This window comes from Molossus molossus, unplaced genomic scaffold (assembly GCF_014108415.1).
Source record: "Molossus molossus isolate mMolMol1 unplaced genomic scaffold, mMolMol1.p scaffold_m16_p_1, whole genome shotgun sequence".
NCBI classification, from domain to species: domain Eukaryota; kingdom Metazoa; phylum Chordata; class Mammalia; order Chiroptera; family Molossidae; genus Molossus; species Molossus molossus.
In genome coordinates, this window is record NW_023425344.1 from 206,168,275 (window position 1) to 206,182,184 (window position 13,910).

General features: G+C 41.9%; 1 protein-coding gene across 3 annotated transcripts in view; it reads left to right on the forward strand.

Annotated features, from left to right (window-relative positions):
- Window positions 1-647: 647 nt before the first annotated feature.
- Window positions 648-13,910, forward strand: part of KIF23 (kinesin family member 23) — a 33,702-nt gene continuing 20,439 nt past the window's right edge. Inside the window, exons 1-9 of one of the 3 annotated variants that reach the window (XM_036270274.1) lie at window positions 648-673; window positions 2,531-2,600; window positions 4,558-4,686; window positions 10,189-10,294; window positions 10,514-10,650; window positions 10,862-10,971; window positions 11,408-11,578; window positions 12,898-12,939; window positions 13,590-13,702. In XM_036270274.1, coding sequence (XP_036126167.1) covers window positions 663-673; window positions 2,531-2,600; window positions 4,558-4,686; window positions 10,189-10,294; window positions 10,514-10,650; window positions 10,862-10,971; window positions 11,408-11,578; window positions 12,898-12,939; window positions 13,590-13,702 — 889 coding nt within the window. In that variant the 5' untranslated portion in view covers window positions 648-662. Of the gene's footprint in view, window positions 674-2,530; window positions 2,601-4,557; window positions 4,687-8,806; window positions 8,840-10,188; window positions 10,295-10,513; window positions 10,651-10,861; window positions 10,972-11,407; window positions 11,579-12,897; window positions 12,940-13,589; window positions 13,703-13,910 lie in introns of those variants that run through there. The other 2 variants (XM_036270283.1, XM_036270289.1) reach the window with 2 other exon arrangements.

Consider the following 13,910-nt stretch of genomic DNA (forward strand, 5'->3'; position numbering starts at 1 on the left):
TATTAATTTCTGTATCTCAGCATCAAACATTGTTACGAATTTGATTACACACACACACACACACACACACACACACACACACACGAGCTGGAGAACCCAGGAAAGGTGAGGAAGAGAGAAAGGAAGCCAAGATGATGTGGTGATAGGAAAACCAGAGAGGGAGTCTGAGGCTGCCCTGGGCAAAGAATAAGGCACTCCTGGGCCGGAACGATAGGGCTGCCTGCTGAAATCAATCCTGAATGTCCTTCCATTGGCCTTCTTGTGCTGTAGGAACACAAACCCTCAGTTTCCTCATCGGAAATGGACGGAGTTGGACTTCATAGTTGAGGTCCCGGCTTCCGCGCGGCAGCGTAGACACCAGACTTCCCACACCCTCCCCACGTCAGTCGCCGAGGAGACCAGCGCCACTTCCGGCAGAACAGTCACTTCCACGGAGGCCCCGCCTCTTCTCCGTGGGCGGGCGCTGATTGGCCCGTTTGAAATGCGCCGGGCGCAAGCTCACCTGGACTCGCAGTCGCGCCGCCCGGCTCCGCTGAGCGCAGCGCCTCAGACGCCGTGTCCAGGTTCCCGCGGCGCTTCTCTGCCACACGCCGACCTCGCCAGGTCTCCCCGTCCGGTCCGGCGGCCCGCGTGCGCGTCTGGGCAGCGCGGAGCTTGCTGCCATGAAGCCAGCGTGAGTATCGGGCAGCGGAGCCGGGGACCGAGCCGCGGTGATGGGGCGGGCGTCTCCTCGCCGTCGCCCGCCGCGCACCCTCCAGGCTGCACCGAGGCCGGCGCATCCCGGGCTGCGACCCCCGAAGTGGGAGTCCCCGCGTGAACTGCTCAGGGGCGGCCGTGGCGCGGAGACCGGGACGCCGCCCCGCCCTGGCCTCCTCTGGTCGGGGGAGGAGGAGGGAGGTTTGTGCCGCCGCGCCGGCTCCCGTTAGCTGGGCGGCCAGGCACCTGGCTGCGGGCCGCCTCGCCAGCCCTTTCTGCAGTGCCCTTTCCCTCCCGGCCGCCCGCGCTCTCCGGCTGCACGGCTGCGTTGTGCCGAGTTAGTGGGGGTCGTGGCGCGAGTGGGGTCGAGTGTTGAGCGCTGGTGTTGGGGTTGGTTAGGTGGTCTCAGGCCCCGGGGAGCTCTGGCAGCCGTGAGCACTGCGTGCTTCTATCCCCGCGCGGCCTGAGGCTGAGACCATCGGCTTGGAAAGGCGGGTCCCTTTGCCCTGTGTTTGGGCCGCAGACGTACCCGCCCACATTCCTCACTGAGTTTTTTTTTTTTTTTTGGTACGTGCCCCTAGCGGGAACCGAACCCGGGACTCTGGTCCGCAGGCCGACGCTCCAACCGCTGAGCCAAACCGGCCAGGGCTAAAGTCAAAATCTTTTATCTTTTTTTTTTTTTTTTTTAAACATGCAAGTTTAAGTAAACCTACCGTAATGTCTTGCACTAAAACACTAATTTGCTTCTAATTTCACCTGGGAAAGTGCTGAGAAGATATTTTAATTTCACTTAATTTTAGAGGTAAATGTTCATCCAGCCTATAGATGAATTGGGGGTGGGGGGCATCATAGAGAAATGGTGAAATAAGTCAAAATAACTTTCTATTGCCCTTACTGATAAAAGAAAAAATTCAACTGAGTAAATTTTTAAAATCTTCTTGGCTTTGCTCAACAATTCATGAATTGGGCAGTATCCGTTTAGCAACTAAAAAGATCTGAGGAGCTGCACAAAATGGGAGGTTTTTATAGGCAGAAGGGGGCAGGAACAAGCAAAGGGCACACTGTTCCAGGCAAGGAAATCTTCCTTTGACAGACCACAGGGGTCTGTGAGGGGTTTAACCTCCATAGCACTGACCAGGAAATTCCATACTGATGGGCTGAAATTACATTCCTAGGAGAGACTAAAACTGCAATTAAGTTAGTATTAAGTCTTGGTTTGGGAATGTGGGCTTAGCACAGGTGACTCCATTTGGGGCCTGTTGTCTGTTTTGCACTACTTAAGAAAGCAAGAAATTGCAGTTTGGGGACCACATTTTGTTTGGGGACAAAGGATGATGGGTTTTAAGAATTCAGTGACCTTTAAAGTACAGACATAACTCTTAGTGAAAGGATGGATTCCTCCATCTGTTTTTACAATTTATTGAAGTGAATTACCTGTCAGTCTACTTTGGGCTCTGGCTGTTGGTGCAGTGTGTGTGCTTGTGTACGCATATAAATGTTTTCAAAATAAGTGTGGTCAATTATCTAGATTTTTCAAGCTTGTAGTGTTTCTGTAAAATTGTTGCCCAAGAAAAGATCCAAGCTATTTTAAATATGAAGTAGATACATTTAGTGCCAAAAATGTGTCCTAAACCAAATTTTAATTATTTTTGGATTATGCATGCCACAGTCTTCTAATACAATTTATTCTTAATCATGTTAGTTATTTAGGTGTAGTGTTATGGAACTGCTAAGGAATAACTTATAAACCTTAGGAAATTTTTCTCTGAATTATAGCTGAGGTTTTTTAATGCTAGTGTTGAACTGAAATGTTGTTTTTTTAATCTATGACCAGGAGGACTAAGACGCCCAGGAAACCTATAGTGAAGAAAGGATCCCAAACAAGTCTTAAAGACCCAGTTGGGGTAAGGTCTCCCTGTGAGTGTGAGTGTGTGTGTGTGTGTGTGTGTGTGTGTTCTTTCTTCATTCCTTTTATGTCTTAGTGTATGCTTGGAGTGGATGGAGATATGGAAGTGGAGTCCAAGAATGTTTAGTTAAAAGGACTGTACCAAATTGCTTAAGGCAGGTTTCAGCTTTCTAATTTTGTTTCTATGTAGGACTTATTAATCCAGTAAAATGAAGTTTTTGGTTGTCAACTACATACTTACTATAGCTAATTATAATTTGAAGATAGATAATGAAAAATATTCAGCTATCCCAGGGAATTCTTCATGCTCTGTAAGATGGGAGAAAACTTTGTTTGGATGAGCATCTTCTCCCATCTTTATGACTGTTATACACCAACTGATGGCACACTTCATAAGGAAATTCCCCAAATTCCATGTTTTATGGGACCAAGCTTAAGACTGGTATAGAACAGTTTAATTCAGTCCAATGACTATTTATACTTGCATATACTTAATGAGTTTCAGGCTTGGGAACTTGTTTTTAAAAGTAGATGGAAGCTTGGCTATTGTGGCTCAGTGGTTGAGTGTCGACCCACACACCAAGAAGTCGCCAGTTCGATTCCAAGTCAGGGCACCTGCCCAGGTTGTGGGCCCGATCCCCAGTTGGGGACATGCAGGAGGTGGCCAGTTCATGTTCTCTCTCATCAATGTTTTTATCTCTCTCTCTCCTTTCCCCTCTCTCTAAAATCAGTAAAGAAAAAAATTATATAAATAAAAAAAAATAAAAGCAGATGGCAAACACAAGAAGGTTGGTTTGGTCTGGGTTTTGTTGGTTTTTTTTAAGAGGGGAAGGGGTGGGAAGAGAGATAGAAACATCAATGACAGAGAACATCGATTGGCTGTCTCCTGCATGCCCCCCACTTGGGATCGGGCCCTGGGCAGGTGCCCTGACCAGGAATCGAACCGGCAACCCCTTGGTGCATGGGTCATTGCTCAGTCACTGAGCCACAACAGCTGGGCTGCTCTGGGGTATTTGGTCTGAGGGAACCAGATACTTTGCACATACAACTGAACAGTTTTTTCTCAACACTATCTCTGATTTTAAAAACCACATTTCAGATCTTGCATCTACTTATATAGTAAGTGTTAAACTGGCAAGTTTTTGTTTTTTTGTTGTTGAAAGTATTATCCCCCTCCTGCCCACTCCTCCCCTCCTGCTTTCCCCAACCTAATATCTGTGTCCATTGGTTGTGCATATATGCATATAAGTTCTTTGAAGCTGGCAAGTTTTTATTATTATTATTTTTTTTAATCCTCACCTGAGGATACTTTTCCATTCATCTTCAGATAGAGTGGGAGGGAGGAAGGAAAGGAGGGGGAGAGAGAGAGAGACCGACGGAGACATTGACATAAGAGGAACACATTGACTGGTTGCCTCTCACATGACTCCAACCAGGGCTGGGGACTGAACCACAACCGAGGTAAGTGCCCTTGATTGGAATCGAACCCAAGACTCTGGTCTGTAGGCCAGAGCTCTAACCGCTAAGCCAAACTGGCCAGCACTGAAGCTGGCAAGTTTTCATTGACATCTAATTTCAAAGAATTCTAACAGGTTTTCAAATAATTCTCATTGTGTGATAAGTGATTGATTTTTAGAGAGCGTTTTAAATTAGTAGTATATAGTAACTTTATTAAATCTGTACCAATACAATAGTGAAGAGCTGTGAATTTGATGCTTTTGTTAGCAAAATATTTTAATTTTATATGCATTTAAAATCTTCTGTCATATCTAATATCTGTTTGCTTTTGACAATCTTGAGTAGCAGATTTAAGTTTTTATAGCTCTTAAGTTTATGATGTTGATCTCTTAAATTAAGACACTAAATGTTTGTTGAATGGATGAATAGGAAGCTTAAATGAAAAGTTAGGTTAAAAAGTCAGCTTTTGTTTTTTAAGCACTTCCTTGTATTTTCAGGTATACTGTAGGGTGCGCCCACTGAGCTTTCCTGATCAAGAGTGTTGCATAGAAGTGATCAATAATACAACTGTTCAGCTTCACACTCCTGAGGGGTACAGATTCAACCGAAATGGAGACTATAAGGAGGTACTTCCTGTTGAAACCAAGCTGTTTTTACTTGATATGTTCTTTTCTGAATGGCTTTTCCATGTTTTAAATTTAACAAAATGCATGTGTTTTCATTTTTTTTTTTGGTATGTGCCCCGAGCGGGAACCGAACCCGGGACTCTCTAGTCCGCAGGCCCATGCTCCAACCCCTGAGCCAAATTGGCCAGGGTTGTTTTCACTTTTTTGAAAGACTTATCTACTTCACTGTAAGCACCATACCTGAAGTTTTTAATTACTTGGATATACAAACATACCTCTGGTATACTGAAGTTAGAGGACTGTTTTATAGAAGATAATTTCTTGTACAGGTATTTATTGCTTGTTAGAGATAGTTTCATGTGGAATGATATATGATTGTGCTAGGAAGTTATATATACACACACACTTTCTTGTGTGGACATTGAAATAACATTTAATGGGCATTGTAAACTTGTATCTACCTCTTATGAAGTTATTTTTATTATTTAAAATATGTTTTTATTGTTTTTTGGGGTTTTTTTGTTTGTTTTTTTAGACAGCAGAAGGGGGAGAGAGAGAGAGAAACATCAGTGTGAGAAACATCGATCGGCTGCCTCCTGCACAACCCCTACGGGGGATCAGGCCTGCAACCCGGGCGTGTGCCCTGCCCATGAATTGAACCAGGACCTCTTAGTCCATGGGACAACACTCAGTCCACTGAGCCACACTGCTAGGCTGAAGTATTTTTATTTTTAGTAAAATGTGAGCAAAATGAGTATAATTCAGTTTAACATGTTGTGCTAAGTTGGAGAGTGGAAGGAGATTTTAAAAAAATAAATGAGACAGCCCTGACCGGTTTAGCTCAGTGATTAGAGCATCGGCCCACAGACCAGAGAGTCCCGGGTTCGGTTCCTGCTGAGGGCACATACCTCCGTTGCAGTTTGTCCCTGGCCCCAGTTGGGGTTGTGTGGGTGGCAACCACTCAGTGTGTCTCTCTCATTAATGTTTCTCTCTCTCCCTCCCACTCTACCTGAAGATAAATGCAAAAATGTCCTCGGGTGAGGATTAAAAAAAATAAGTGAGACACAGTCCTTGTCTTTATAGAATTTACAGCGTAGTTGGGGGCACAGATGACAAACAAGTAACCCTCAAACAGATAAGACAGAAAGATAGGTGTGCTAAAAGAGATGACTGAGAAGGCAGAAGAAATGATCAGTATCAGGATCAATTCATGCTGTGGTGTCTACTTTCAAGTTGCTATTCACTTTTTTGTGCCCCTTACTCCAGTGAAATTGTTCATTAAAAGCCCATCAGCCCTGGCCGGTTTGGCTCAGCGGTTAGAGCGTTGGCCTGCGGTCGGGAGAGACCCGGGTTCGGTTCCCGCTGAGGACATGTACCTCGGTTGCAGTTTGTCCCCGGCACTGGTTGGTTGTGCGGGTGGCAGCCACTCGATGTGTCCCTTTCACATCGATGTTTCCCTCTCTCTCCCTTCCTCTCTCTCCCTCCCACTCTATCTGTACAAAAAATGGAAAAAATGTCCTCGGGTGAGGATAAAAAATAAAAAAATAAAAATAAAAAAATAAAATAAAAGCCCATCAGTGGCTTCTTTGCTACTAAATTTAATGGATACATCTTTGTCCTCGTTATAATCTATTTCTCAGGAGCACACCCTCCTTCTTGGAACACTCTTTTGTACCCCCTGCAACTTTCCATATTCAGTCTCGGCCACTCTTTGCAGGCTCCCCCTCCTTTTCAAACCTCTAAATAACCAGGTTGGGCCCTGGCCTATTTGGACTAGTGTTTAGAGTGTCGGCCTGTGGACCAGAAGGTCCCGGGTTGGTTCCCGCTAAGGGCATGTACCTCGGTTGCAGTTTAGCCCTGGCCCTGGTTGGGGTCGTGTGGGTGGCAGCCAGTTGATGTGTCTCTCTCACGTCGATGTTTCTCTCTTTGTCTTTCCCTCCTCTCCCTCCTGTTCTGTGTGAAGATAAATCTAAAAAGTGTCCTCAGGTGAGGATAAAAAAATAAATTAATTAAAATAAATAAATAAATACCAGGTTGGGCTACCATGGCTTTAAATGTTGATTATATGGTAATAATTCTGAAATTTTTAGCTCCAACCTAAACCTTTTCTCTAGCTCTAAACTTGAACATCCACTGCTTGGACACAGGCATCTCAAATTTAACATGTCCAAAAGAACTTAATTTTTTCCCTCTAAATCACTTCCTCTCTTATCTTCTCCATAAATGGTGCCACCATCTATTTGCTCAACCTTGTTCCTACCTTTCTCTGGTTCCCCCTCAGCCTATTCATCAGGAGATCCTACCACTTCTACTCCAATGTGTGTGTGTGTGTGTGTGTGTGTGTGTGTGTGTATATATATTTTTTTTTATCCTTACCCGAGGACATTTTTCCATTTTTTGTTCAGATAGAGCGGGAGGGAGAGAGAGGAAGAGAGAGAGAGAGAAACATCGATGTGAAGGGACACATCGAGTGGCTGCCACCCGCATGACCAACCAGGGCCGGGGACAAACTGCGACCGAGGTACGTGCCCTTAGCGGGAACCGAACCCGGGTCTCTCTGTACCGCAGGCCAACGCTCCAACCGCTGAGCCAAACCGGCCAGGGCTCCAATGTATATCTTGAACTTGTCTTTTCATTTCTATTTCCACTGCTACCACCCTCATATGAGCCCTATTAATCATGGAGACAAGTGGTTCTCAAACTCTGCTGAAGAAACGCCTTTTAAAGGAATTGTGACTGATATATTTATGTAGCTTTACTGCTTGGAACTAACCATGTCAGACAACAGAGAACATGTTTATCTGTTTGGTGAGATAACCCATTATCTCATCCTGGGATGTTGCAGCTATGCCAAATGGCTACAACAGTTCCTAAGCATTTCCTCTCAATTTCTGCAATTACCTCCTCCTAAACTGGAAACAAAGTTCTCAGAGGGGCACTGGTTTGTGGACCTTACTCTGAGTAATGTTGACCAGACTGCTGAAGCCTAACTGGTCTGCCTGCTTCTACTCAGAATCTTCTCCAACCCATTTTCCACAGAGCAGCCAGAATGATCTTTTAAAGCATAAATAAGCCAGACCTCACCATGTTTATGTTTGAAACCTTCCAAGGAATAAAGTTTTTAAATAGGCAAAATCCTGCTTAATCTGCCTCCTGTCTATCTGGCCACCTCATTTCTTAGTACTCCTGCAATCCTGGATTCCTTAGATAAGCCAGAATTCTGCCTCAGGGCTCTTCTGTTGGCCTGGATTTATCCTTTGGCTCTTATCACAGATGGCTCTTCATCCTATTTCAGCTTAAATATCACCTCCTCAGAGAGTATGTCCAGACTATCCCATCAGAAGAAGTAGCACCCCCTCCCCCATTGTCACTTCCTTGATAGCACTTACCACAATCTGTAGATTTATCTACTTGTTTATTGTCTCTTTCCCCTGGTATAATGTAAGCTTCAAGGGATGTTGCACCTTCTCTGTCCTGTTTGCCAAACAATAAATATGGATTAAGCATGAATGAATGATCCAGGGAGGCTTAATGGAAGAGTAAGCCATTGAGGATGTAAAATAGTTGAAAACTGTGGAAATTGGTGTGGCTTAGTTGGTTGGAGCATTGTCCCATGCACCAAAGGGTTGTGGTTTTGGTCCCCTGTCAGGCCACATATGAGAGGCAACCGGTCAGTGTTTTCTCTCTCTTGCTCCTCCTCCTTCCCTCCCTCTCAAAATCAAACATATCCTCTGGTGAGGATTAACAAATTTTTAAATAGTTGAAAACATACTTACTGAAATTTTCCTTATTAGAGTTAATTTCCAATATGTACAAATAGTACAAAAGGTTTGGTGGAAATTAAAAGTTCTTCTGCCTTGTGACAGAAGGCAACATTGAATAATGGAAAGGGTGTTGGACCAAAAAAGGCTTTGATACTAATTAGCTCTGTGGGGTTGGGGCAAATTCCTCCTTTGGGTCTCAGTTTTCTTCACCTGGAAAGGAGAGCTTTGTTCATGAGGACTTGGAGGTCATCTGACTAACCTGTCATCACTATCCTGTGTGTATCCTTTCAATTGTAAGATTGATTGTTCTTTTTATGAATTCTAGAGCTGTTTTCACAGGAGTGGAATAAAAACTTCCACGAAGGTGAGAGTTAGCCTAGCTGAAGTAGGTGTGTGATCTTTTTTTTTGGTGGTACGTGCCCCTAGTGGGAACCGAACCTGGGAGTCTCTGCTGGTCCACAGGCCGACACTCAACCACTGAGCCAAACTGGCCAGGGCTAGGCATGTGATCTTTAACAAGTTATAAAATGAGCATAATAATTAACAGTACCTACATCAGAGGTTGTAAGAATAAAATGATTCACTACCATGCTGAGGTGGTGCTTGGGACATGGTCAATGCTGAAGTGGCAGATGCTGCTGTTATATTTGAGTATTAATCTATACATGTCTCCTTTTGGGGGACAAAACTGCTAATTTTAAAAACAAGGTTCATGATACTGATATCTTAGCAGGTTCAATTTAAGATAAAGGGTGTAAAACAGAAAAAAGGGAGCCATTTGACAAAAGCCTATAATCCATAATAAATTCTAATAAATACTCATGCACTAAATAACTCAGCACTCATGAAGCAAAATCTGCAAGAAATTCAGGAAATCTGCAGAAACAATTGCAATGTCTACAATCCAATTAAACTAGAAAATAATGAAAATAGAAATAATAGAACTCCAGTCCCTAGACAATTAGAACATTTTAATTTACATAATTTATACCCCAACCTCCCAATATAATTTTCCAAGTAGAAGTTTTAGTAGTGTTTTTGGCAATATGGTTATACTTTATAATATTCATATTTTGAAAGATATTTGATAATTGAAGTGTTATTGCTTTCTTAAAGATCACAATTTATTTAAAATTTATTTTCTATAATAGCTCAAATGAGTTTATGTTTATAGTTCACTGCTGGTTTAAAAAAAAAAACAATCGGTTGCCTGCTGCATGCCCCCAACCAAGGATTGGCTGGAAACCCCTGGCATGGCACATGCCCTAACCACCTGGGTATTAAACCGGCAACCTTTCTGTGCACAAGATGACACCCAACCGAGTCACATCAGCCAGGGCATGACTTTCATAAGGGTTCCACAAGTTTAAAAACCATTTGTACTTTTTCTCTGTGCATCTAGATTGTAAATGTTCATAAAGAATCATCTGAATAAGTTTAAACATGTATTTCTAGCCTAGATACAGTGGAATCTATGTATTTTGATTTTTTTTTTTTTTCATTAATTTTTAGAGTGGAAGGGAGAGGGAAGGGGGAGGAGAGAGAGAAATATCAATGTGAGCGAGACACACCGATTGGTTGCCTCCAGCATGCCCCAACCAGGCGAGGATTAAACCTGCAACCTAGGTAACTTGCCCTTGACTGGGAGTTGAGCCTATGACCCTTTCGGTGCTCAGGCAGAGACATTGAGCCACACTGGCCAGGGCCATTTATGCATTTTATTTTTTCCTCTCCACAGACTCAGTATTCATTTAAACAAGTATTTGGCACTCATACCACCCAGAAGGAGCTCTTTGATGTTGTGGCTAATCCCTTGGTAGATGACCTCATTCGTGGCAAAAATGGTATGATTCTTGGAGTTTTGTTAGATTTTCCTTTTTCTCCCCCTCTGATAAAACTTTTTTGATATTTATATATTTGGCCTTGAATTCAGATTTGCTGGAGTGGTATTAAACCTGCTTTTTTTAGCTGGTTAATTCTAAGTGTTTTTTTAAATACAATGAATGAATACTACAAATGGAGGACTTTTAAGATATAACCCAGTGTGACTTGCTCTGTTGTAGGTCTCCTTTTTACATATGGTGTGACAGGAAGTGGAAAAACTCACACCATGACAGGTTCTCCAGGAGAAGGAGGGCTGCTTCCTCGTTGTTTGGACATGATCTTTAATAGTATAGGATCATTTCAAGCTAAAAGATATGTAAGTATAATTCCTTTATGTTGTAACTATTTCACTTGAGGATATAGGGACCAAGTTACCTATGGATACAATAGTATTATGGGAGAACTAATTTGGATACATTTTGAAACCTTAAATATGTTTAAATAAATGTTTCTCAGTTCTCTACTATGTTTCTTACTATTTAAGTCAAATTTTCAAAATCATGGTCTGATTTTTGCCCCCACTTCAGGTTTTTAAATCTAATGATAGGAATAGCATGGATATACAGTGTGAAGTTGATGCCTTATTAGAACGGCAGAAAAGAGAGGCCATACCCAATCCAAAGACCCCTTCTAGCAAGTAAGTAATTTCATTTGTATATAACACTCGCCTAAAGGGAACCCTGTCCGATGGTTTCCTCAGGCATAGGGAATGGTGAACATGAAGTGAAGATGGTCTGACAGTTGACATTAGTGAAATCAAAGACGAGGAATGTTCTTAAGTAACTTTATCTGCTCAGATGTTCTCTTTGTTTATGAGCACACTGCCTTTGAATCACTACTTAGAGAAGGTGCCACTCTGGTTGGGAGAGGGTATAAAAGCCTGTGCTGTGTATCTGGGAAGACATGGGAGTATTGCTGGCTGACTGAGTGAATCAAGTTCTTTTGCATTTCAGATTGCAAGGCAGGTCATTTATGTTACATCTTTTAGTTTCCTCGTGGAATCATTTATTTTTAATATTAATGCACAATGTAGAAGATCAGACTTTTTTGTTTTTATTTCCCCCCCTTTTCAGACGACAAATAGATCCAGAGTTTGCAGATATGATAAATGTACAAGAATTTTGCAAAGCAGAAGAAGTTGATGAAGATAGTGTCTATGGCGTGTTTGTCTCTTATATTGAAATATATAATAATTACATATATGATCTACTGGAAGAGGTGCCGTTTGATCCTATAAAGCCTAAGTAAGTAGTGAAGAGAGAGAGCCCCTTCTTAGCAGCTTAATCTTGGGGAGTCACTTCACCTTAGTAGGCCTTAGTTTCTTCAGCTATAAATAGGAATATTTATTTTTGTTTTCAAAATGAAAAATAACTTGTGAATAATGCATTGGTGCTCAATGAGTCATTTTATTATTAACTAGATATATAGGTATATTAGAGACCCAGTGGGTTAAAGCATCTAAGAAAAGAGACTTGGCATTATTTTTGAAAACTCTTGTCACTGAGCTATATTTTAAGAAGGACCTTAATTAAATAAGGAGGTGTCCCTATAGCCGTGCCCTGGGGCTACCTTTCAAAAACCTGACATTGAATGTTGGGAGCCATTTTAACCATCTGCCTTGGGGATCTGTACAAAATGGAGCCTAAAGCTGTTGTCTGTACAACTAATACAGACCTTCCCTCACTGATTAACATGAAGTGACATCTGTACTGTCATTTTTCCAGAGTTAAAAGACTACTCCCTAGATATCCTTAAGTCTTGCCCTGATGAGGATGAAAACCAATCACAACCTGTCATCACAAATACTAAATCTGCACTTGTGTCAGATCTAACTCTGGATTCCTGTGTCTAATATTAATATCTTCCTGAGTTGATGGTTTTATTCTTAAGCTAAATGCTTATCTTCAGTGCCCTCTTCATTAGGGCCTCTCAGGACATACATAATATGAAGAACTGTGTCATATATTTAACTTTTGTGTGTATGTCTAATCTGACATAATTGGAGAAAGAGCTGGATTCGGAAAACTAGTAGACTGAGAACAGGTGTCAGTATATCCACTTTTATTTACATTAAATCATGTATAGATTAACTATTTTCCTATTTGTTTCAGTGTCAGTTCTGCATACCCATTTTCCTAAACTTTTGTGATGATGTTCATTGCTGCCAGTTTCATGTCTGCGCATGTGCCAAGTTTTTGTTTGATTTGTTCTAAATGAGATTATTTTCAAAGGAGCCTATTATCTTGGTTTTATTTAGTTACACAAAAAGACTGACAAGTATGATTTGTATGCCTTACTGTAACCTTTCTGGTAACTCCTCGAATGAACTCACAAGGTGCTTATTTGGCACCGAGTTCAGCTTTAATTTGTGAGGGTGGTGTATAACTTGCTCTTTTGAACTGATTAATGTTTAGATTCTTTTTACTACAATGAAGAAATACTACATTGGAGGATTTTTAAGATATGACTCATTGTGACTGTCACGTACTGTGAACTGAACATGTTACTGTGAGATGGCTGCTGTAGAAACAGTAACTTGTAACATTCCTTATTCCTTTGGTAGGTGGAACAGTTGCAGCACGCCCATGAGGAACACAGACTTTGTGTATGTGATTGTGTTGACTCTTTTCTTAAGGAGAAGGGTGCAGATATACTAGTGTTTGGCATCTGTGGCATGTTTGCATGTCGGTGGTTTTTCATTGGCACTGGGCTGTCTGCTACCTATGAGCCTCTCCTTGCTTCCTGAAAAATCTGCCATTTACTGAGTAATGGTAGCTGGTAAATGTTTCTATCCCCACCATTCACAAGACAGGCCAAACAGGCAGCGCCCTTTCCCATTCTTATCTTACCATACAGACTAAAACTTGACTAGCCACTTTGCAAGGATTGCCACTCCTGGTATATACCAAACTCTCTCTGAATTTGTTTATGGCTCTTTTTAAATTTAGGAAAATGCTAGATTTTGATGCTTATGCATGTGATGTTGCTATACTATTTTGATCTCTAATTGTTTAGTGTTGTTTCATGTGCTTTGTTAAAACAAGTTAGATCAAAACTTTTAAAACAAAACAGGTTCTTATAACTAATATGTCCTTAAAGTTATCTGTTTAATGTTTTTGTGGGTTCTTGCTTAGGCTTATTTCCATTATAACCATGGATGTTGCCTGGCATTTTAGTCCTAGTCTTAAATTGAGATAACTCAACTTATGAATAACTCAGAATTTAGGAAACTTACATACTTTTTCTTCCCCATAGACCTCCACAATCTAAACTGCTTCGTGAAGATAAGAATCATAATATGTATGTTGCAGGATGTACAGAAGTAGAAGTGAAATCTACTGAAGAGGCTTTTGAAATTTTCTGGAGAGGTTAGAATTAAAATTAGAACACTATAAAATGATAAATATATTTGACCCAGTAGTACTTTTTGGTTTAGTAGAAAGCATGCATAGCCCTGGCCAATGTGGCTCAATTGATTGAGTTGTCCTGTGCACCAAAACAGTCACCCGTTCAATTCCCAGCCAGGGCACATGCCAGGATTGCATGCTCAGTCCCCGGCAGGGGTTGTGCAGGAGG